General features: G+C 40.7%; 1 protein-coding gene across 3 annotated transcripts in view; it reads left to right on the forward strand.

The window, feature by feature from the left end:
• Window positions 1-12,601, forward strand: part of RETREG1 (reticulophagy regulator 1) — a 141,075-nt gene that overhangs the window by 105,446 nt on the left and 23,028 nt on the right. For all 3 annotated transcript variants that reach the window (XM_038388618.2, XM_043508451.1, XM_038388619.2), the window contains 2 exons: window positions 2,627-2,711; window positions 8,613-8,750. In XM_038388618.2, the coding sequence (XP_038244546.1) occupies window positions 2,627-2,711; window positions 8,613-8,750 (223 nt within the window). The remainder of the gene's footprint in view (window positions 1-2,626; window positions 2,712-8,612; window positions 8,751-12,601) is intronic.

The raw sequence follows: 12,601 nt of genomic DNA on the forward strand, positions 1-12,601 counted from the left end.
TATCCCAGGACCAAAATTCTCAGGTTCCTCTTTCCTGGGATAGGGTGCAGCAGAGCAGTGGGACCTCCAGCAGAAGTCCAGAAGGGCCTGGTACATTCTGTCACATCTATATTAAGTACTCCTGAGGGACTTTTGCGCCATTGTGCACGCCCAGAATTCATGTGTCCCTCATAATATGTAGGAGCATTGCCAGCAGATCGAGGGATGTGATCATTCCCCTCTATTCAGCATTGGTGTGGCCTCATCTGGAGTACTGTGTCCAATTTTGGGCTCCACACTACAAGAAGGATGTGGAAAAACTGGAAAGAGTCCAGCGGAGGACAACAAAAATTATTAGGGGGCTGGAGCACATGACTTATGAAGAGAGATTGAGGGAACTGGAATTATTTAGTGTGCAGAAGAAAAGAATGAGGGGGGATGTGATAGCTGCTTTCAACTACTTGAAAGGGGGTTCCCAGGAGGATGGATCTAGACTGTTCTCAGTGGTACGAGATGATAGAACAAGGAGTAATGGTCTCAGGTTGCAGTGGGGGAGGTTTAGGTTGGATATTAGGAAAAACGTTTTCACTAGGAGGGTTGTGAAGTGCTGGAATGGATTACCTAGGGAGGTGGTGGAATCTCCTTCCTTTGAGGTTTTTAAGGTCAGACTTGACAAAGTCCTGGCTGGGATGATTTAGCTGGGGATTGGTCCTGCTTTGAGCAGGGGGTTGGACTAGATGGTCTCCTGAGGTCCCTTCCAACCCTAATAGTCTCTGATTCTATGATAAGTTTTTCCTCAGAAAATATATTCTGCCCAAGAAGTGCTGCAGTTCCATCTTTTTCCCACCAAAGGCCACTGAGGCAGCAGAACAGCCAGCAGCTTGCTGTTCTGGTGCCACAGCAGACTCTGGTGGGCAAAAGGCAGAACTGCAGCACTTCTGGGGCAGAATGTATTTTCTGTGGAGAAAAAATTCTGTACATGTACAGTGATACAGAATTCCCCTAGGAGTAGAAATTCATCACAGCATCCTGTCTCCAGAACCAGGTTAGGACAAACAGAATGGGGCACCCTGGGGCTGCTGGGAGGCGTCACAGACTGGGGTTCTGAATGGCTAGTGGGGGGACAGCATTGAGCCAGTGGCTGAATGGGAGTGGGGTGCAAGGCCACATGAGGATGGGAGGTGTGGGGACAGGGGCACGTTCCTGACTGAATGGGAGAGGCTTGGGGTCAGCCAGGGTCTGATTGAGGGAAGCTCACCAACTCCTTAACAATCTCGCCCCTCCCCACCCCCAGAAAAACATGTTCCATACTTTTCCTACCCTCACCTAACAACCTTCCAGGTTCACTCCAAGCTCCTTCCCTCTCTGTCATCTCCCCCGTTACCCTTGGCTCCCCCAAGCCTTTTCACTGCTTCTGACAGGTGCAGGAAATATAGTTCTGTACTGTAATTTAAAGGAATTACTCAAAATTCTGAATTAATATACCTAGTAAGAAATCTGTCTATTTACCAGAATCTTTTTTTGGTCTGTATTGTTACAGACATACTTGCTGACAGATATTTTGAAATAAATTACCAAAATAATTGAAACTGGCATGATTATATTGTGTTGTTTTGACAAATAAAATAAGCAGAATTTTGCAGAATTTCAAAATATTGTGCACAGAATTTTTAATTTTTTTGGCACAAAATTCCCCGAGGAGTAATTAGGGCATTTTAGTGTTTGAGGTCTCAGTTTAGACAAAACTGATTTTTAAAGACACATTAGATTTTTTTCCTCCTCCCTTTTCCCCCTGATGGTGTCACTGTTCTATTGTTAAGACCATAAGAGAAAAAATAAAGTCTGATAGTGGGTGCTTCTCCTTCTTAATTAATTTTATCTCCTAATTTAATTAACAAGCTTGTACATTCTCAGAAAATTTATGCTATTTTCTAAAAATAGGTGCTGTAGTTTTGGGTAGGATATGTTGTATTTTTCAAACACAACAGAGGTTAAATCCCTTCTTTATATATGCAAACTTCAGATTAACCTATGGAGCAGTATCTGATGCTTCCATAATGATACACTGTACAGTGTTTACAAGTGTCAAGAGTTAGCACTATACAAGACAAAACAATGAAAATGTCAAGTAAATTACAACTTAATTTGCACAAAGCTATATCTGGCTTTAGCTAGATCTTGTCAGTGCCTTTCTTTCATGATCATCAAAATCAGCACCCAGTTTTAAATAGAGTAAAAAAAAAATAAAACAAGTTGTAGTTTTCAGATGGATTTTGAAGATGGTGACCTAACAAAACGAGCACCTGTTATTACTGCCTATTGTATTTCTTTTGATATTCATTGTAGCCAGTTTTCATGACTGGTGATGACCCAGAGGTTGTTAAACCTTCCATATGGTAGGCAGAGGGAAGAAGCCTTATTTTTATAATACCACCTGAGACATAGCCTAATCACCCAAAAATATGCTATTTAATTTTTACTGTAATGCTTGTATTGCAATTACTGTATAATTAAAAAAATCTTCAATATTGTACTTTTAAACTAGAATATTACTCTGCTGGGGAACTGTTCTTTTCACAAAGTGTAAATATTTAATGTCTTAGCAATATGAATTCTAACTTTCATCTCTGATCTCTTCTGTTTTCAGTTCTGCCTTCTGGTCTGCAGTGTGTGTACATTTTTCACTGTCTTGGGTAGTTACATTCCTGGAATTGTACTCTCCTACTTTCTATGTAAGTATAGTCTTTTTTTTTCAGTCATGTCTTATGCATGTTGTATGTTCATTATGCAGTCTAACATACAGTCCGTTTTTTAAAAAAGTAGTTCTGTATATGGATCTTGACCAATGATGGTTTCATATGGAAGTAAGGTTACAGCTTTTTCAGTTTGTCAGTTACAATTCTGGCACATCATGGCACAACTGTATGATATCTTTTAGGCAGTGATACAGAGAGAGACAAACTTATGCGAAAATAAAACATGATCATGAATAAAAATATGTGCTACCATGACCACAAATTCCCTATTGGAACTTCTGAAAATATTTAGTCACTTCGCATAAGTAGTCATTATAATGTTGCTTTCCCATAGAAGAGAAACCATACATTCCCACCCCACAATGTCTGGACCAGGTTAGAATGTGCTGTTTTTGATGTGTACTTTATCAAGGATTTCCATCTTTCAGCAGTACATTTCCTTTTCTCAGAAAGCAAATGATTTCTTCAAAGACTGATGGTGGGCTCTGAGCTACATCTCACTGAGATGTCTCTTCCATGGAAAATTATCCCTCTACCCCTACTGATGTTTTTTATTATTATTATTATTATTATTATTATTATTTATTAATTTTTTTACAAATTATGCCACCAACTCCTGTAGTGTATCATGTGTCCACATTATCATCTAATACTGTCATTTATATATGAATGGAGTTTTAAAAAATTCAAGAGAGTGGGTGAAGAGCTGAGTAAATTGTATGGAAAAAAACCCTTATGCCTCTGTTTTGCCAGTATATCAGTGTCAATCTCTGCTGTCGTGAGGAAGTGCCTTGTCCTTTCAAAAGAATTCCTATTTAAGGAGGAGGGGGGGAAACAGAGTAAACTGAGGCTGATGCGTATATTAATCAACTGCCATGGAGTGTGATATCAGTTCAAGCACACCATGTCAGGACATTAATAGATACAGTCAAATGGGTTAGCAGAAAAGTTCAGTGAAAATAGCAAAGATTATTACAAGAATTATTACCACCATTACAACATTTATTACAATAATGGAGCCCTGGCAGATTTAAGAGATTTATATTTAGCATTGTTGGGAGTATTGCAGCACACAGCACAGTGATTTATTAAGATCACCAGTACAAAGGTTTACAGGCAGAAGAACAAAAACCTTTCTGCTTACATCGAGCTTTTTGAGCCAAATATAATAAACCTTTATTTGTTCTAAAAGAGCTATATACCAGCATTACAGAATTAATATAACAAGAATGCCAAAAGCTTACCCCCATTGCAATTGGGAGAGAACGTTAATTTCAAATAAATGTGACTAGCACCCTCTTAAGATAATGACTATACCATTAGCACCAAGGATCTGTTCTATACCTGGAATAGAAAACATCTACTCAAAATCAAGGAGGGCACTGGCTTTTTCCCCCCTTCTCAAGACATCCAGAATGCCATCGATAGTACTCCTGTGCTGACAGAAATGGCCCACACCCACCCAGCCACTTACTGGAAAATCACATGGAGCAGCAAACACAGTGTGGATCCGATCTCGGATGCCAAATAGACCAATGAAGAAGGAACAGTTTTTAGAACGAGAGGTCATGTGATCAGAAATTCATTGAGATGGTAGTCATTGACAGACATCCAATACGTTACCTTGTCCTAGAGCTTTCTATTTGTTTTATAAATTGGGTGTATTTGTTTGGAGTTATCTTTAGTTTATATTATGTTTTATTTGCATTTGATATTTTCTTTAAACATGTTGTTATTGTAATCTCTGGAGTTCATGAATACTGACTCTGTCACATGGTAGGTGATTACTTTTTTGTAACTCTGACCTATATCATGTAACTAGGAACAGGAATTAAAGTTCAATGTCTTACAAGCCTGTAATAATATTATATTGTGGTAACACCTAGAAGCCCCAATCAGAGATCCTGGCCCACTAAGTTAGGAAGAGTAAACAGGTTGTGATAGTTTCTTGCGGTATCCAGAACTGTAAGTCACCCTGTTACTTCTCTGCCTAAGCATAAAAGGGATCTGCTGCTGCTTAACTGAGTGACAATTCCTTGCCACTCCAGTTTGTTAGACAGCCTCACATATGCCTCAGGACTCTGCCAGTCATAACTGCCTTGCAGGTTAACCCTCGGTGTACTTCAGTTCCCAAACTCTCCAGAAGCTCTCCCTACAACATCCAGATCCTGTCCCTGGACATTCACAGAAATTACCAAGTCTGCTATTTCCAAACAGACAGAATATGCACATCAACCTGTTGGTTCACCTGAGGATGCACACCTCACATTAATATAACAGCACTGAGATGAATTTATAATAAAACAATAAGTTTATTAATAAAGAACTGAGATTTAAGTGAAACTAAGCAGACAATAGAAACAGAAAACAAAACAAATAAAACAAAAGTATAATCACACTTTCTAGTGACTAAAATTTATCTCAACAGGCTACAATCCTTAACTAAGATATGTTTCTTACCTAAAGCAGCCTTTGTGTCACCCACCCCACATGGCTGGGGATCCACCATTCATGGAATGCAAAGAGCGCTGAGCTCTTTGTTCCCTCAGTGATAGATCACCAAAATGTCTTTTTGCTTCTCCTTATATTCCCTAAAGTTTATTGTCTTTGTTACCAGAGTCAGGATGAATCCTGGGGTTCATACTCCAGTATCTTCCCATGCTGATTTCACATTTTCATGTTAATTTGTTCCTCCTGTTTACCTCTAATGCAAATGAATTGCCCATTGTCACTGGCATCACCAGGTTCAGTTAGAAACAGAGAGATAACTATCCTCCATCTTGTCGGAGAGAGAACATGTTTCTCCCTTTGTTTATTTGGTTACAGACTCTAAAGCATAATATCATAAGCATTCGTAATTCCTCATATAGTATTAATACATACATTTCACAAATGGACCCGTGTGTCACCAGCTTTCATTTGATATCTCTGACAACATTCTTTATAGATAAATATCATAACAGCAGTGTCAGATGTAGTGAATTTGTCCGGCCTGATGAGTTGTCAAAACTCATTGAACCACCAATGGGTCTCTCTTTCTCACTCACACAGACACACACTAAAAAGATGGTCCATGTCCTACAATACAACATCATAGATCATTCCCCTATTACACCCATACAGCTGCCTACACTAATTATTTATCTCAGGAGCACAAATAATCCAACCACTGGAGGGCACATAGTGGCTACAGACAGATTAGGACGCTCCATGTTACAATACAAGGACTATTGGCCCAGGTCTCTAAAGCCCTTCATGGCTTAGCACAAAGATGATCTGCTTAAAACCTGCCAAGTGTTGATTCTGTGGAGTCTGAGAAAGTCAACATCTGAGCATAACAGTTGTGCCATTCAGTTGCTTTCTTAGCTGTGGAGTTTTCTGGGCATACTTGTACACATAGGCCAAATTCTGATTTTAAGCTATGGTTTCCATGTGGAACAGGTGAAACATAGCATAGATTTCAATGCTCTCTAGTGTTTAGCTGTTCTTATATCAACTTAAAAACTTGTCTGTCTATCCTGACAGATGAATTTATTTACTATTGTTATTCTTTGTTTAGAATAGTGCCTTCAGGTCTCATTGTGGTAAGTATTATACAAATGCTCAGTAAGATACAGTCTGTGTGCTGAAAAAAGTATTCTCTCCATTTCACATATAGGAAACTGGGGCACGGGAAGATTAAATGATTTGCCCAAGGTCACAGGGAGAAACGTAGCAGAGTTTGGAACTGATCACAAATCCCCTGAGTGCCACTCTAGAGCTTTAACAGTCTTTTCTCTCTACAGGGGAAATGTCAGAAATGAGGAGGAATATTTTTTAAAGGTCTTGCAGTAATGACATTTTAACAGTTGATATATTATCTGCCACCTCTTCTCCAGCATATATAGAAATGGGAGATAATGTTACCCTGAAAACCTATTATGATACTGGTCTTGGCAGCAATTATTGGCTGAATGCATTGTAAAGCCACGCCTTTAAATCCTATTTTGGGATGAACCAAAATTAACAAAGCACAGATTTCTTTTAAATATATAAATAAATTTTGTATTTTTGCTGACAACACCAGAAATATTATTTCATCTAGCGGTTAAAATTGCTAATTGACATAGATTGATCTTCCACAACAGCAGACAAAATGAACATACAAGTCTGGATCAATTGTATCCATTCAGGGCCATTACTTGGTAACATTTTTCACTATATTTTAATGACTTTGCTTTTATTTTTCTCCTTCTAAAAGATTTCATTTGCCTAAATATATATATTTTAATCAGACTGTGATTGTGACCCAGGGATCTCTTGTTGCCAAGTGGCAGCCAGAATAAGTGGTACATAAGGGTTACAGGAATGCCCTGAGTCTGGTATTTACATTCTAGTTTACCAAAGGAGTATTGTGTGAGGTCTTTAATAAAAGCCTCTGTCACACTGGGTGTCAGTATCATTGCAAAACGCATGTACGGATGTTGTGTATGGAGTTATATATGTACCCTGAAAATTATGTTCTTAAGGTCTATGTGTAGGGACCGGCCGCCAGGAACAGGGAGAAACAGGTTTTCTTTCTGGGAAGAAGAAATATTTATCTGTTTCCATGTAAATGCAGTATTGTCTGGTTCACAATGGTACTCTACTCACCAGTCTGAGCCAAATGCTAATGAAGGATAGTGAATTCTTCAAAGAGAGGAAAGGAACAGGAAAAAGTAAATAGTGGGGTAGACAGAGGCAGGGAAACCCATCTTGAGGTGCACATCAAAGGTATGTGCTGGTACATTGAAGGGTGCAAAGAGACACCCTGGCATCCTTCACCTAGGAAGTAGGATAGCAAAATTTGCTTAATGGAAAAGGGGTCTCAGTCAGACCTGGTTGAGAATGTTGAGAGAACTTTGGGTGAAATGAGCTTTTTTAGACAGGAGGATAACTTGTTAATTAAGTTTAGCCTCTAGAAAGCATGTTATGATTTTGTTTTATATGAAACCATTTGTTTCCAATATTCTTACTCACTGTTACTTGAATTTCTGTTCTTTGATAATAAAGTTATACTTATTTTCTCTGTAAATATATCTAAGTGCTGTGTTTAGCAGAGCTGTGTTCTAAGGTATAACTAGTAAGCTGTGGTGTACTGTTCCGTTGAGAATACCAGACCTAGCAGTTTTGTGAGTGTTCAGTGAATAAAGAGCTGACCTGTAGGGAACGCTCCCAGGACACATGTAACCTTGCTAACCTGTACAGAAAGAGGGATGCCTGGAAGGTAGAGCTTGTGTCACCAGAGACTGTTGGTTTCAGGAAATGAATCCACAGCAGATACAGACAAGACTTCTTCACACTAAGAACAGGTGGTGGTGAGGTGCCTTACAACCCTGGCTACCCCAGGGAAGTGTCACAGTGATATCATTTTGCTTCTGATTTGCACTTGGAAGGGACAAAGAGTAGGATGAAGAGGACTTCTCATTGTTCATTTATTTTGAAAAGCAAATGTAGAGGGGGCTTGGATTGATGTCACTAGAGGCTAAAGTTCTGTTTATCCAGATAGATTATGGCATAGGCAGCAGCCGTGAAAGACTTTGCCTACCCTGACCTCAATAGAATTCATTTTATGGGGGCAGAAGAGAGGGTAGTTTGATCTCAGTGCCCAGCCTTCTAGAGGGACTATGAAAACAGGTGCCAGTTAATGTGAATATAATGGTAATTTTTGTGATGTGGAATAGTGATCAGTAGGAATTGTACTGAGACTGTAACTCCTCTGATGTGGCATTTACTGTTTAAGTTATGTAAAGGTAATTCTCTTTAGATTAATGAAAAGTATGGCGTAATCTTCAGTTAGTAATTTAAACAGAAATATTTAAGTAACCTTTCTCTTTATATCTTGGTTTTGTGTTACAGTACTGTGTGCCTTTTTATGTCCGCTGTTCAAGTGCAATGAATTTGGGCAGAAGATGTGCAACAAAATCAAGTCAGTTCTGCTGAAACTGGATTTTGGAATCGGGGACTATATCAACCAAAAGAGAAGAGAAAGATCTGGTAAGTAACTTATGGGGGGGGCGGGAGTTGGTTTTTCCCACATGCAGTTTCAAATATTATATATCTAAAATTAGGCAAAAATCTACTTATATTGTAATCATCACAGTTCATCTTTTGAAACCAAGCATGAGTATACTTGTTGTTGTTGGAATTCTAAACTGAAGGGTGGGAGAAAAGTTTAAACACTGTACATCAGACTGACCTGTTAGGATGTGGTGAGGAGTCTTCTCCTCTCATTAGTCTTGATCTGCCCCATCACTTCATATATTTAGGAAAACTGCCAGTCTTAAAGTATGAAACATTAGTCTAGCCACCTTACTCAGAGTTACCATGTACTTCCAAATGCAAATGTTCTGTTCACATTAAAGCACCTAATGTCTAGTGATTAGATTGAGGCTTCTGAAATAAGGACTCCTAGATTCTAACCCAGCTAAATTATGCAAGTGACTGTGCGACTTCAGGCAATTTACATGACCTCTGTGTGTCTCTGTTTACTGATTGAGGTATTGTGAGGCTTAAGCATTTTGAGATTCTTTGAACTAAAAGATACTGTATAAGTGCCTGTTGTTGTTTATTTTATTAAGATATTTATTGTGGAAGTTGTGGGGGTGAGGATCCCAAAGCAACTGCTGGGATGGATATTAAATAATATACTCAACTATTTTTGAGCCATGAAATTGCACTATAGTATGAAATCAAAAGGCCATACTTCTGATACTGAAATATTAGGAAGATAAATAAAAAATGCCATCTTCATCCCAGACTTTCTCAGATAAACTTTTATTCTAGGTCATCTTTATATGAGCAAAATTATTATGTTGCTTATTTGATTGTTCACATGAGGGAGTGTGGCAGGTCGCTGCTAGGAGAGCCCTTAATCAGCTTCTGCCACCCCAGCCCCAATCATGGGGAATGGATTGGGGCTGGGTAAACAGCCAGTGCTTGCCTGGAAACTGCCCTCACCTGCCAGGCTCATTAGCAGGAGCTAAAAGGCTGGGAGGAAGTGGAAGAAGGGGGGTGGAGATCAGGAGGGAAAGGTCATGCTCAGAGGGAGTAAGGAGCCTACTAGTCTGTTGCTGGTCAGGCTGGTGTGAGGCCAAGCCAGATAAATAGCCTGTAAATAGTAGAGTTACCATACGTCTGTATTTTCCCGGACATGTCCGGCTTTTTGATTGTTAAATCGCTATCCGGGAGGAATTTTTAAATATCTAAAAACGTCTGAGATTTTGCCATTATTATTTTTCCCCAAAGAAGAGTTGATCATTCAAGAAAGAGAGTGAATGTTGATCACTCGAGAGAGTCCCCACTTTTCCCTCCTAGCTCCCAGCGCTTGCTCCACAAAACAGCTGTTTCGTGTAGCTGGAGGGGAGGAGGGGGAACATGGCGCGCTCAGGGGAGGAGGCAGGGCCGGGGCAGGGTTTGGAAGGGGTCCAATGGGGTAGGGAGGGGGCAGAGTTGGGGCAGGGACTTTGGGGAAGGGGTTGGAATGGGGGCAGGGAAGGGGTAGAGTTGGGGTGGGGCTGGGGCGCACAAGCAAATTCCCCCCTCCCCTCTGTGGAGTGCCCTCTTTTTTTGAATGTTCAAATATGGTAACCCTAGTAAATAGTGGGAAACTGGTGGTGGGGAAAGGACACAAAATAAAGAGCCTTGCATAATCACAGGTTTCAGAGTAGCAGCCGTGTTAGTCTGTATTCGCAAAAAGAAAAGGAGTACTTGTGGCACCTTAGAGACTAACAAATTTATTAGAGCATAAGCTTTCGTGAGCATCCGATGAAGTGAGCTGTAGCTCACGAAGGCTTATGCTCTAATAAATTGGTTAGTCTCTAAGGTGCCACAAGTACTCCTTTTCTTTTTGAAAATAAAGAGCACAGGTGTTGCACCAGCTTGGAGTGTCCCTGAGTCTTTAAAGAATGGGGCCAAGGGGCCAAATCCTATGGGGCACGGCGTGCACCCCATTACATCGGGGGGCTTGTCTGGGACTCGAAGCCACCGCCAAGGAGTGGCAACTGGAGCATGAAGGGAACCATGCAGTGGCTCGCGAAGTAGCAAGAGAAGCTGCAGAAAACCATGCGGGCCTTTCAGCAGTCCCACCAGGCTGAGAGACAGGCCTTACTGGCTTGGCAGGCCGAGCAACAAAAGTCCCTCCAGGACTTCATCAGGGAACAGGCCAGTGTACAGCATCCGCTCTTTCACCAATTGGGGAATCCCCCAGGAGGTGATGGCAGCCGCGCACCAGGTTTGGGGCTGTGTAAGATGGGCCCTGCCAATGACCCTGACGTCTTCCTGTGCACTTTTGAACGTGTAGCCATGGATGCCGAATGGGACAAGGCGACCTGGGCCCTGAGACTAGCACCCTGTCTGGCCAGAGAGGCGCAGGCTGCCAACAGGGCCCTAACTAATGAACAGGCCAAAGATTATGAGGCGGTGAAGGCAGCAGTCCTGGAACAGATGGGACTGTCGGCCAAAAAGTACCAGCAGAAATTTCGTGTGGCACGGTGGATAGGGAGCTTGTGGCCCCGCATGTTTGCCCAGAAGCTCATGGACGGGGCCACGTGGTGGTGAAGGTCCGATAACCAGATGGTGGAAGAGATAATGGACCAGGTGATCCTAGAACAATCTGTGTAGGGCCTCCTGGAAAATGTGTGAGCCTACTAGTCTGTTGCTGTTGCTGGTCAGACCAGTCGTAGTCCAAGCCGTGTAAATAGTGGGAAACTAGGGGAGGGGAAAGGACACAAAATAAAGAGCATGAGTGTTGCACCAGCATGGAGTGTCCCTGAGTCTTTAAAGAGCAGGGCCAGGAGGCCAAATCCTACAGGGCACAGCATGCACCCCATTACAGGAGAGAGCAAGTGATATTGGGAAAATGTATTTTTTCTTTGGTATGAGGCTATGATTGATAATGCTTCTTTTAGCACCTTCATTGTAAGATTTTACATAGCTCTACAAAAACAAATGTAATTAAGCTTTACGCCATCCTTAGGGAGAGGCATTCCCTTTTTAGATGAGGAAAACTCTGGCACATAGATCTAGAGAACTACCCAAGGACACAAAGTAGTACGTGACAGAACCAGGAATACAACCTACATTAGGAGACTGGACTCCAGACCCAGGATCTATATCTGCCTTTTTCCAGCTAGACTACAGGAAAAAAAATTACACTCCTTAAAATATCTTTTTTTCCAAAGATTCAATAAACATTTAAGGGAATTTCTATAAGACAGTCCAAACAACAAATAAATCAAAATGATCATTTAGAGAGAAAAGCAAATCTAAAATAAGAATTCTTATCACACCCATGTTCCTTTCAGACATAGATTGCAGCAAATTGTATAGGCTTTGTTAAAATCTATATCAGGAGCAAATTTCTATTTATAAACTTCTGCTAACTTTGCCTCAAAGATATTTTTTTCATTTATATAGTAATTTTAAGCTGAAAATCAGGAAGTACAATGTTATGTTTTCCACAACTGTACTTGGGAACATTGCATGTATTTATGGAGCTTGACTCTTCAGTCACTTAAATGTTGGACCAGTAGAATGCACATTCATTTAAAAATTTTCTTGCCATATAACCTTGCATCTTGCGGTGCACTATTCCCCAGCTGTGTTTTTCTTCATCTTAATATGTATTGTGGGTGCTATCAGAGATAAGTAAAAATTGCATTTGAAGGGGCCCAAGAGTCTATCAGCTTTTCTGCTAGGCTACAATGCTGCTTCCAGTTAACTTCCTTTAAAAGAAATGGATGGAGGATGAGACTGTTTTTCTTAGGGAATAGTGTCCCAGGGATGCTCCACTTTAGGTGTCTGTGTGGCCCTGCACCTCTAATCGGAGATTTTTAGTAGCAGTGTCC

The sequence above is a fragment of the Dermochelys coriacea genome, chromosome 2, assembly GCF_009764565.3.
Source record: "Dermochelys coriacea isolate rDerCor1 chromosome 2, rDerCor1.pri.v4, whole genome shotgun sequence".
Classification (NCBI taxonomy): Eukaryota; Metazoa; Chordata; order Testudines; family Dermochelyidae; genus Dermochelys; species Dermochelys coriacea.